The 13,335-nt window shown below is 37.6% G+C and overlaps 1 protein-coding gene across 3 annotated transcripts in view; it reads right to left on the reverse strand.

Annotated features, from left to right (window-relative positions):
• The window catches only part of dhx9 (DEAH (Asp-Glu-Ala-His) box helicase 9), an 87,471-nt gene that overhangs the window by 52,696 nt on the left and 21,440 nt on the right, over positions 1-13,335 (reverse strand). For 2 of the 3 annotated variants that reach the window (XM_059984486.1, XM_059984485.1), the window contains exons 7-8: positions 5,753-5,799; positions 1,426-1,562 (exon numbers count right to left, since the gene is read on the reverse strand). In XM_059984486.1, coding sequence (XP_059840469.1) covers positions 1,426-1,562; positions 5,753-5,799 — 184 coding nt within the window. Of the gene's footprint in view, positions 1-1,425; positions 1,563-5,752; positions 5,800-7,221; positions 7,345-13,335 lie in introns of those variants that run through there. The other variant, XM_059984487.1, reaches the window with a different exon arrangement.

Genomic DNA, 13,335 nt, shown 5'->3' on the forward strand with positions numbered 1-13,335 from the left:
CTGAAAGTGGGAGGGGGAGGGAGAGACCCAAAATGATAGGAGAAGACAGGTGGGGGAGGGTTGAAGCCAAGAGCTGGGAAGTTGATTGGCAAAAGGGATACAAGGCTGGAGAAAGGTGAGTATGGATTGACATGGACATGGAGTCCAATGACTCATCATGTTATATCTGATTTCGCGTTGAATCGGGGTGCATAAGATCGGGGTTTCACTGTACTACATTATTTTAGGTAACTAACCTTTTGTGCACACATTAATTTCCTTTGTACGCTGGTTGAAAAATGTGTATGCGTGCGCACACAGCTTAGTGGGAGCATAGTTTGTTACCCTTTCAAAAAATTCTATCAAAAACAGTACCACTCAAAACTATTCTTTCAGTAGTTTTCTGATATGCAATTTGTAGGAATATTAAAGTTTTCCAGTCCAAATTATACTGTGTGTGCACTAGGACATCACAAACTTGATTGCAGATGGGTTTTGAAACACAATCAGAGAACTACAAGGATTAGAATACCTGCTGGCAAACGCATTATTTCAAACTATCAGATTTGGAACAAAAGTAGGAAGTGCTGGAAATAAACTAGTAAAACAGTAATTGTGGAAGAAGCAATTAACATTTTGGTTCCAGAATCACGTGCTAATCTTGATGCAAAATCTCCGTAATGGTTTTCCTTCCAGATGTTGCCTAATGTTTAAATGTTTCTAGCATTTTTTGTTTTTGGATCTGATTTTGAGCATTACAGTTTTTTTTCAATCATTTTCTTTTACTGCTTAGATCTGGAATTTTTCATTGCTCATATTCCTCAGCAAAGGTAAATGACGTGTTAATGCAGAAAAGCATTAAATTGCACAACTACTTCCAAGAATGTTCTTGAAGCCAAGACAATACCATTCATTTTCCCAATCGCATCAATACTCTCATTAAGGGACAAACTGTTAAATGGCATAATGTTCCATGTGTTGAGCATCTTCCAAAATCTTGTCCCTGTAGCATTCTTCATGTGTGAATCTTGATAAATTCAGATACCTTCTCTTTTCCCATTCTCATTCAAAATTCACATTTACATAAGCAACTGAATAACGACCAAGAACAGAAATATTAATTCCATTCCTTAGCTGGGAGCAATCAAAGCACAGTTGTAGTGCCTCTCCAAATGAAAATCTAACACAGCCGAGTATCTGGGATGTAATTTCCTTGATCTGCTCAAATGAACATTGTAAGTGTAGGAAAAATTTACAGGGGTTAAATATTGTAATTATTATATTTATGGTTACATTAGAGGATAATTTACAAAGCTATCTAACTGTTCAGCATAGAAGGAAAATTTGATGGACAAATATTTAATCCTTATTGTAAATTGCTACATTTTTCCCAAATAGTATTATACACAAGTAACCTTACTGCATGCAAGTCATCAAGTTACTTACTTTCTCTGTCTCTTTCTTTTTTGTATGCCCAGTGAAAGCTTCAAACACTCCTAGATGGTAAAGCTGTCGGACCAATGACAGTGCACATGATTGTGCAGCCAGTTTCTTGTTTGAACCATGTTCACGGGCTGTGATTTCTAAAGGAAGGGAATGATACATTTACAAATTCAGCATGCATTGCTTATTTTTAATTATTCAGATTTCTCAACCTATTAGCTCAATAAAAGGCTGATTAAGAATCATGTCAGATTACAATACTCTGATATCTCATCACCTGCTGAGTTACTTGGTGCCTAGTTTTCTGACTCCAGGTATACTTGAATACACAACTTCAAAAACACATTTCAGAATGTGGTGGTGACAAGCAAGAAGAGTTAATTTAAAAAATACATTAATTTACAGGATGTGGACCAGCTAAAGCCAGCATTTATCGTCCATCCCTAGTTGCCCTTGAGAAGGTGGTGATGCGCTGCCTTCTGAGATGTAGGTACACCCACAGTGTTGCTAGGGAGGGAATTCCATGATTTTGACCCACCTGGAACTTAATTTTCAACCACCATGTTGATCATTATTAGTGGACAGGCGGGTGGCTAATGTTATTCCTTTACTTTAAGAGCAACTGGTATAGACCAGTAGGCCTAAGATCTGTGGTAGGTAATTATGAGAGGATTTTGACTGATAAGATATGCACACGTTTGGAAAGACACCTCAACAATTTAAGTGACTTTTTTTTTAAAAAGTAACCAACGTGGTCAATGGGGGCAAAGTGTTAAACTTCAGTAAAGCTTTTGGTAAGGTTCTACATGGTAGACTGCTGTGGAAATTCAGACCAAATGGATCCAGACAGAGCTAGCTAACTAGATACACAATTGGCTTTATGAAGCAGGTGGTGATGGTGGAAATTTTTTTTTGAAGTGGAAGCGCATGATTAGTGCTGTTCCATTTAGGTCAGTGCTGGGCCCATTGTTGTTTGCCATCTACATCAAGTTTTGGATGAGAATGCACAAGACACACAAATCTGCAGATGATTCTAAACTAGGTGGTGCTGTAGACAATGAAGATTGTTAGCAAGGTCAACTGAGCAATCTTGGTAAACCGGGCAAGTTGGCCAAGGAATGACAAATGGAGTTTAATTGTGCTGTGAGGTGTTGCATTTTGGGAAGAAAAATTAGGTTAGGAGCTTTAAGGCCCTGTGGAGCATTCCAGGAATACAATACATGGTTCCCTGACAGTGGTGCCACAGGTAGAGGAAAGTCTTTGGCATGCGGTACTTCAATGAACTCTTCTTCAGTCACCTCCGTCTCCGAGCCTACTTCTTTAGCAAGGACACCCCACCCCAGACCAATGCCACCTTCTCCCGTTTTCAACCCTCTTCTTACCTATCCTATTTTGGTCTTCAGCCCAGTCTGGATACTTCCATCTCTAACTGCTGACAAGACATCAACCGTTCTGACTTCAACATTCCTCTCTCATATTTGAAGCTCATTCCCTCAAAATGCACTACCCTCCACTCTCCCTGCACCAATCACAAACTCCCCATTAAACCTGTAGACAAGTGGAGTCCTGGTACAACCTGGCAGACTGACCTCTATCTTGCTGAGACCAGGCAGCAACTTCCTTTATACTCCCATTCAGGAATAGAAGGCCATTGTCTCTTGCACTATCACCAACCCCAATGGATCTCCCATCCATTGCCACCAACCTCATAGTTCCCTTATACTACGCTACTCCTTTCTACATCCTACCCAACATCCACAAACCTGACTGCCTGGGCAGGCCCATTATTTCTGTCTGCTCCTGCTCCACTGAACACTTGTCCGAACACCTCAACTGCTTTTCATCCCCCTTGGTTCAGTCTCTATATAAGTGACACTTCATATGCTCTCAAACTCTTCATTCATTTTTAAGTCCCTGGCCCTGATTGCCTCAATTTTATTATAGATGTCCAGTCCCTATACACTTCTATCCCCCATTTTCTGCACTTCTTTCTAGACAGCAGACCTAACCAGTTTCCCTCTAGCACTTCCCTCCTACATCTGGCAGAATCGATCCTCACCCTCAACAATTTCTTTCAGATCTTCCCACTTCCTCCAAAGGTACACTCACATGGGCACCAGCAATCTCTAATTTTTCGCTGGTTACTTGGAAGAAGTTCTACCCCCCTCCTCTTCTCTCATTTCCCATTCTGGCTCTCCTCATATATCTCACCCCTTCTCCTCACCTGCTTCCCTCTGGTGCCTCTCCTCCTTCCCTTTCTCCCATGGTTCACTGTCCTCTCCTATCAAATTCCTTCTTCTTCAGCCTATCTACCTGTTCCACCAGTTCAACCTGTTCCACATATCACCTCCCTTCTCACCTACCTAACTGGCCCCTCACTGGTTTCACTTATCCTAACTTTCTTGCACTCCTTCCCCTTCCCCACCTTATTCTGGCTTCTTCCCCCTTCCTTTCCAGTCCTGATGAAGGGTCTCCGCCCAAAATGTCAACTGTTTATATTTCTCCATGGATGCTGACTTCGCCATGCATTTTCTTTTTGTTGCTCCGGTTTGCCAGCATCTGCAGAATCTCCTGTATTTATGATTGGGTACAGAAGTTGGGATGTTATGCTGCAATAATACAAGATGCTCCTGGGGTGGCATTGAGAGTTTTGACCACCCTGCTATAGAAAAGATGCCATTAAGCTGAAAGGAATGCAGAGTAGATATTTGAGGATGCGGTTGGGAGAGCTGAGAGAGGTTAGGATTTGATTCATTAAAGTGTAGGGTAATGAAGCACAGTCTTAGAGGTGCATAAAATCATGAGGTGGTGTCAATCTTTTTCCCAGGGTTTAGGGACTCGCTTAGATGACAATCTTGGTTGGCATGAACCAGTTGAGCTGAAGGGCCTGTTTTTGTATTGTATGATTCTAGGACAACACAAAAAAATTACATTTTTTTCAAAATATATAGCAGCTGTCTTACTAAATGTTGAATGTTAAACATACAATTATGTACTAGTTAACCTTACAGTGTGTTTTACCTGCATTGGCTTACAGCAGCTTGTTTTATAAAATCAGTCATAAGGACATTTTGTGGTTATCATTTGATTATTGGAAGTGATTGACAAGGATGCAATATAATTAGTAAGTTGGCGCTCTAAATAGACTGACCAGCGAATGGAAGCTTGATGTGCTTTGTAATCTTATGCATCTAGTAGAAAAGAATATTGAAAAAAGTGTACAGAAAAAGCACGCGTTTTTTATTTTGGAATTCTCCAATGCCAAATAAATACTGACATGAAGTTGTCCAGACCAAAATCCAAAGACACTTCAGGAAACCAATCCTGAATTGGATGATGGTTGGAACCGAGAAGATTTTGTTCCTGGATCAGAATGTTTCCAATTACTTGGGTAATCACATGGTTTCCTGTTTCATTTGCTAGTGCCTCATGCCACTGTGGAACAGATACACTCACATTTATGATAAACCCCTATCAAAATTCCACCTTAAAACAAAATCTGCTAAGATAAATTATGGATCAACAGTATAAAATCTCCCTCCAACAGTATTCTCATCTTCAAGTTACTGGTGCTTAGAAAAACATTTTCTCAACAGAGTATACCTGAGTATTCCTTCCCAAATTCCAGACCTCAGGATTACTCCTGATATTATGCTAATCATGGGCAATTTATTCTGTTGGGCAGTTTCCAATTTTAAATTTATTAAAGAAAAGTTGCTAATAAATACCTCAGCACTTAAAGAACAAAAGAATAAGACAACAAGAACTCATAGTTATATACTAATGTTTATCAAGTTTTGCAAAACATCCTTATTGCAAATTGGTAATCATCTCAAAATATATGTTTTTTTATATTAACTTTTAGCACAACGCTATTACAGCTCGGGGCACCTGTGAGTTTGGAGTTCAACTCCAACGTCATCTGTGAGGAGTGTTTAAGTCCTCCCTGTAGAATATGTCTTTAGACCATGGGAGGAGTTTCTCTGGGTGCTCCAGTTTCCTCCTACAGTCTAAAGACGTACCACTTCGTAGGTTAACTAGTCACTAAATTGTCCCAAGATTAGGCTAGAGTTAAATTAGGATTTGTTGCGCGGCACAGCCCAAAGGGTCACAGGGGTCTATTCCACACCGTATCCTATCTTTATTGAAATTAAAACTTCTAAATTGCCTTGTGGCAATATTCTCCCAGTTTCATCTCAACATGCTTCATTTGTTAATACAGAAGCTCAAGTCCTTTTGGAACATTTATACAGCAGTCAAGCCCAAATCATCCCTTATTTTAATAGTTCCATGCAAACTTCACCATCAAAAGCTGTTCACTTCTACTTACTTCTTCCCAGCTGTCTCACGTGAATAGTCATCTCTGCAATAAAACTCCTGCAATGACATGCACAACATCAAATTAACTCCATCATTTTAGTACTTACACATTATTGGCATTACCAAAATGTGCATTATTGTGTGGGGTTTTTACATGACATTTTGATTAAGGGGAATAGACCTGAATATCTTTAAATTAGTAGTTTAATGAAGGAGACATGGAAGGTTCTTGATGAACTTCTCATTTCAGAGAAGGATACGGTCTCAGATTTTTAAGGGAGGTTTAACACACCCAATGTATTCTATCCTTTAGTAAACCAGATCAAATCCAAAACAAGCAAAACCAATTTCAATGAAGTATAAGAAATATTTAGGATACTGTACAATAGATAGCGCTATTGACACAAAAAGTAATTAAAGTTGACATGTAAACTCTTAACTGCCCTCAAGGTGACTTTCTAATTTGAAATATGGAATTAGGAAGAAAATCCAGGGATAAGCCAGTTATAAACACTAAGGGGATAACTGTGTGTAACATTAATAGAACCTTCAGTATATAGCTACCATTCAATTATTATTACTGAAAAGCATAAAGGAAATTTGATCCACAAATAAAAACAAAAATCAGCTTTTTTGAACTTGGATCAAATATATTATTAGCTGTATTTTGAAATACATTTTAAATGTCCAAAGCACAGCCTAGTGCTATTGTACATTACAGTGAAGTACAGCAGATTCCAAAATGCTGATACTTGTCTCTTGTAAAATGAAAGCAGCTGTTTTCATTTGGGTGTAGAAGTACTTAATAAACTCTGTAAGCTTTTCAGAATCCATGTTTTCTTTAAGCTGGATAACTGATGTAGTGAAAAGAAAACTAACCAGAAAACACTGAGTTTGTACTACTGGTGCTCAAAACTTTGCAGGCATAATAATTTGGAAAAAAATTGTCCATTAACCTACATAATCAATTAATAAAGACTTAAATTATAAATACAAGCTTTAAAACATGCAGACAAAAAATAAAATTATGATAGAGAAATTAGGTTCATAAAGAATTTCTTAATTAAGTTGCTACAACCCATCACTTAACAAAATGTCAGTGGGACAAATATTAGAAAAACACATTCATCACTTACTATGAAATGAAAGGTCTTGTAACATTGATGATAGCACTTTATAAGTGATTAATTTCAACTACACATTAGCATTCAATTGGAAAACTGTTGTGCTGGAACTAGTTTCCTTTCCAGAAAATCTCATCTAAGAATTAAAGATGGTATTGTCTTAATATTCAAATGCTCCAGACTTTATACATATGCACTGATCGACAAGTTTTGGTCATGCAGCTCAGAATACAGCCATTTGTGTGACCAAAGAGTTAATTTTCAATTTATTGCTCAATCCAGGAATCTAGTTCTTGGTACACACAGTTTTCATTGATATGTAACATGCATTTTTTTTAAAATCTGTCCAACTCACTTCTGATCCTATATTTGGTCAACTGAGATCAAGCACTGCAACTTCACGATTCAGAGCAGCCTGTTTATAGGCCCAATATCGACCATTCTTGGATGCCAGTATGTTTCTCTGCCAAGCTCAAAATAAAGTTCCAATCTCCATCAGCCCTAGGTCCCCCAGAATACCTACAGGAAAAGTGACACCAGAAATCAATAGCTGTGTATGATTGCTACAACCATCATTCCTACAATGGAAGGATACCATGTGACAGCTTAGTGCAGCCTAAGCAACGTCACATGTTTGCAAAAGAGATTTCTGGTGTCACCACACTCCCATGAGAAATTAAACAAAGGAGCGACAGGTTTGTCACTTTAATCCAGAAAATTTATATCAACATACCTGCTGCATAATAAACTATAATTTAGTAAGTCAGTAAATACTGCACCCTATTAAAGCATATCTCTGAAACTTTACCCCAATAGGTTTTTACAAATAATTTATAATAATTTTAAGTTAGGAAATATTGGAAATACTCAGCAGATCAGGAAGCATCTGTGGAAAGAAAGATAATTAACTTTTCAGATTAATGACCATCTATCAAACTGGAAAAGTTAGAAATTTGTTTAAAGATGCAGATGTGCTGAAGAAGAATAGGGATGTGATAAGGAGAGAAAAGATTGGCTGGGTGACAAGAAATTAAATAACGATTAGGGATGAAAGGGAAAAATAAAGGGATCATAAATGGTATATCAAAATAATTTGATATTACTAAAGCTAAATACAATGAATAGAACACATAATAGTGCAGCCCAATGTCTGTGCTGACCATGAAGGTCAATTAGTACAGCTGAATTATACTAATCTTACCTGTCTGCATATGATCCATACCCTTTATTCCCTGCATGTTCAAAAACCCGTCTAAAGAACCTCGTAAATGTTACTGTTATACAGTATCTACAGTGGTGTTAGAAAGTTTGTGAACCCTTCAGAATATTCTCTCTTTCTGCATAAACCATGACCTAAAATGTGATCAGATCTTCATGCAAGTCCTAAAAACAGTTAAGAGAACCCAATTAGACAAAAACACAAAAACCATTATACTTGTTCATTTACTTATTAAGAAAAATGATCCAATTTGCATATATTTGTTGGAAAAATTAAATGAACCTCTAGAATTATCAGTTCATTTAAAGGCAAAATTAGAGTCAAGTATTTCAATCAATGAGATGGCAATCAGGTTTGAGTGTGGGAAACCTTGCCCTATTTAAAGAACATAAGCCTGGGTCTTCACTATCAAAGTATGATCTTCACCACACAGATTTTCGGAAGTTTGTCATGCCTAGATCAAAAGGGATTTCCGAGGACCTCAAAACAAAAACTGTTGATGCTCAGCAAGCTGGAAAAGGACACAAAACCATTTCCAAAAGTTTGAGGCCACCAATCCAGGCAGATGGTGTACAAGCAACACCATTTTTACTATCCCCAGAAGTGGTCGACCTACAAAAATCACTCCAAGAGCAAGGCGCATAATACTCCAGGAGGTCACAAAGAAACCAAGGGTAACATCTAAGGAGCTACAAGCCTCTCTTGCATTGGCTAATGTCAGTGTTCATGAGTCAACCAGAACTCAAACACTGAACAACAAATCATGTGCATAGCAGGATTGCATAGAGAAAGCCACTACTCTCCCAAGAACATTGCTATCCATCTATGACCACATGGATAAGCCAGAAGGCTACTGGAAGAATGTTCTGTGGACAGTGAATCAAAATAGAACTTCTTGGCTTAAATCAGAAGCATTATGTTTGGCGAAAAGCAAACAATGCATTCCAGCACAAGAATCTCACCCCAGTTGTGAAACATGGTGGTGGTAGTGCCATGGTTTGAGCCTGCTTTGCTGCCTCGGGACCAGCATAGCTTGCTGTCATTGATGGAATTATAAATTCTGACTTGTACCAGCAAATTCTATAGGAAAATGTCAGGGTATCTGTCCATGAACTGAACCTCAAGAAAAAGTGGGCCACGCAGCAAGACAACAACCCCAAAAAATGGTTAAAGCAGAAGAAATTTCATGTTTTGGAATGGCTGAGTCAAAGTCCTGACCTTAATCCTATAGAAATGTTGTGGAAGGACCTGAAGCAAGCAGTTCATGCAAGGAATCCCACCAACGTCCCAAAGTTGAAGCAGTTTTACAAGCAGGACTAATCAACAGTTACCAGAAATGTTTGGTTAAAATTATTGCTGTACAAGGGAATCATAGCAGTTACTGAAAGCAAAGGTTCACATACTTTTTCCAATAAATACATGTAATATTACATCATTTTTCTCAATAAGTAAATGAAAAGTGTAATGTTTTTTGATTGGTAATTCTTTATCTAGTTTTAGGACAAGTGAAGATCAGATCACATTTTATGCAGAAAAAGAAAATTCTGCTCAAACTTTCTAGCACCACTGTACTTCACCCACAACCCCAGTAGCACATCCCCAGGAACCTAGTCTCTGTGTAAAGAAAATTGTCTCGCACATTTCCTGTCACTCCTTTACCTAATTTCCTCCTCTTATGTTAAAGCCATGCTCTCTGGTCTTTGACATTCCACAAGGAAAAAATAAAATCATTGTTTTCTGAAGTTTCAAACATTCTGATTTTGTTCAGCTTCACCTTATACTAATACACTCTTATCCCAGCAACATCTTGGTGAACCTCCTCCAAGCCTCCACAAATTTCTTGTAATATAATAAGACTGCATACAACACTCCAAATGTGGCCTAACTAAATTTTTATAAAGCTATGACACTACTTCTATATTCAATCCCCCAATTTATGAAGGCAAGTAAGCCAAACGTCACTTTCACCACTCCACTTGCATTGTAAGTTTCAGACATAGATATAAATTCCGAGATTGCTCTGTACATCAATGCTCCTGAGGGCAGTGTAATTTCCTGTAGACTTTCCCTTACATTTGACCTTGAAAAGAGCAACACTTCACACTTGTCTTGATTAAACTCCATCTGCCACTTCTCTGTCCACATCTTCAACTAATCTACAGTTAATGTACCTTTGAAAACCTTCACCACCCATAACTCCATCAATTGTTGTGATGTCCGCAAACCTACTAATCACCCCAATCACTAATTTATATTTCACTTCATTTAGAAATACAGCAGGGGTGGGGGGGTAGGGAGTGAGTGAGAGAAAGTGTGAGAGTGAGAGACAGTGCAAGAGAGAGAGAGTGAGAGTGTGTAAGTCTGTGTGTACACACACAATGAACCCATGCACACAACCTCTATTTTTCCTTTATTTTGCTTTCTTTTTGCACTGTGTATTTTAACTGCAATTTAGTTTTTTCATATTGTACTGCTGCCACAAATCAACATATTTCATATGTCACTGATTATTAAATCTGATTCTATGTGCATAACACGAAACATTCATTAAGTCACACATGAACCCACTTCTGCATCTACTTTCCAGTACACTGATAGTTGCATCAAACTGAACAAGGAATCAAATTTGTTGCTAATTTCCGTTCTTTGCTCACCTTCACATATCCTTCCATTTTTTTGTTTCTTTGACTTACTACTATTATCCAGTAAGTTTTCAGATTCAACGATGAATTCAACAATTTCAGATAATGAGCATTTCTATTTTATATTTCCAGCGAAGTATTTTACTTTGGTAATTTCAGGTGATACTGGTTTTCTAAATGCATTTTCTCAGTTAACCTTGTTTCTTTACTTGTTCCATTTCTACCCTCTTCACTTATAAATCACCTCTTTCATTTCTCTTGAGGTTTGTTGCCTTACCCACTTCCCCAGCATCTTAAAACTTCATTACGTCTAACTTTTCGGCATTCAGCTTGAAGGTCATCAATCTGACACAAAGTATTTCCAGTATTTTTTTCATTTTTGTTTCATGCCTCTGGCATCAATAATATTTTTCCCTTACTTGTTGTCAGAACATTTTGCACTTTCTATGCCACCAAAGAACAAATTTTGTAACCTACTGAGAGGAGAAGCAGAAATAAACTATTTGTAACCTATAAAAATTCGAGGATCATATTTGTCAGCAGACTTCTGCTGCTTGGCTCAGGAAAGTCAAAATATTACAACCCCCCACCCCCCCCACATCCCCAGGGATGTCACCTGGATGCAATGCAACAGTAAAGGTTCGCTGATTATTCTCCCCAATTTGCAGATGTTCACTGCAATATACAACTTTTCTTAGCATTCATAGGGGTACCTAGCAATTACCCCCTAGAAAGCTGTGTACAACAAGGCAGGCTGGCTGAGAAACATACTGGTATCATAACCATGACAAGCAAACAGAAATTTTCACAGGTAAGATGTTATATTATTTTTCATTTAAAAGTTAATTTTAAAACTTTATACAGGCTTTTACACATCAGTATGAAATATATTCTCCTGCTCTGCTCCTCTGGAATAGAATTTAAGAGAAACATACTATGACAAATCCTTTTGAGTTCAATTATCAGTACATTTAGTCCTCATGTTTTCATACCGACGTACTCAAAATCTAGTAAAAAGATAATTTCCATTAATGGGTTTGAAGGCATTGCTGACAAAGCCAGCATCTGTTAACCATCCTTTACTGCCTTGCAGGAGATGATTAGTCATCTTCTTAAACTGTCACAACCTTTCTGGTAAAAGTAATAAGAGTAGATCAGTATTTGTATACAGAAAAAAAGAGCTGAAATTTCAGCTCACAGACCCTTCAATCAGAAATCTGACTGAAGTGTTACTCTTTGTTGTCTCCAATATTGACTGAAAACAGCATTTTCTACTTAAATTTCAGACTCCCAGTATTTTCTGTTTTTTATTTCAAATTTCTAAGTGTTCTGATTATCTACATTTTCTTCGATAGGGTGTTCCAGTATTTAAGTCTGGACAACGTATGACTAAGAGAGAGCAACCTATGTGAGTCAACAAACAACCCACAAGCCCCTGCCTCTGACCTGCAGGAATGCTCGAGTCAGCTGAATGTCAACAGTAGCTCTTCAACCCAAGTATTAAATTTAAGTGAAAATAGTAAGTAAATAATGTAACATAAATAATAAAAATCCATTATAGAAGATTACAAATCGATTCAACAAAACCAATGTGACTAACTACATTCTCTATTCTATGTTCATTTAGCATTATAAACTTTGTGTTATATTAACCTTCCACACATAATAGTTCAATTATATTTAGTGAGGGTGCCAGGACCAGTAGATTTACCACAACCAACCTCAAAAGCTTGTATTTTTTCTGGCCCTTTGAGCTGCCATTTTCTTTGGCATTCCTCTTGATGATCATTACATACCATTTTGTGGCATGATAGGAAGTCAGTCAGAGAGTTCTCAAGTCTTTTTTGCACTTAATATACGTTATTACTATGGAACTACAACTGTCTAGAAGCTTATTTACACATCTATCCATTTTTGCTGAGGTACAGTTGAAATCAACTAGGCAAAATACAGAAATAGTTAGTTTGCCCTTTAGTAACTAACCTGTAGTTACATCTAAACAAATCTGCAAGAAATAAATCAACCTTAAGACAGTTACACAACCAAGTGCCAGTTGATAATTAAGGAATACAAGAAATTCATGCAATTTAATGAAAATATATTTTCATAATATCATTAACAGTTCACCTCAACTCCCCTTACGTAAAAAATAATTTAAAAGTGGTGTCACTTTTATAATAACAAGAAACAATCTGCTTTACTTTCGGAATATTAAATTCCAGGGTTTTAAATGCAAAACGAAGCAAACATGAGGCATTAAGTATGAATTGGCATTGGTAGATGAGAGAACAAAATTATAAGATATAACAGTAAGTGATCAATTAGTAAGTCCCTCCATAATTCCCTTGTCCATTTGTCCCTCCTCACTAATCTCCCTCCTGGCACATGTCCTGCAAGTGACTGTCATGCTACACCTGCCCATTCACCTCCTCCCTTACCTCCATTCAGGGCCCCAAACAGACTTTCCAAGTGAGGCAATATTTCACCTGCAAATCTGTTGGGGGCCACTATTGTATCTGACACTCGGATGCGGCCTCCTCTATAATCTTGAAACCTGATATAATTTGGGAGTCTGCTCAGTCAAGCAAGTCCACTTCATCACCAAAAG

The sequence above is a fragment of the Hypanus sabinus genome, chromosome 11, assembly GCF_030144855.1.
Source record: "Hypanus sabinus isolate sHypSab1 chromosome 11, sHypSab1.hap1, whole genome shotgun sequence".
In the NCBI taxonomy this organism is placed as follows: Eukaryota; Metazoa; Chordata; class Chondrichthyes; order Myliobatiformes; family Dasyatidae; genus Hypanus; species Hypanus sabinus.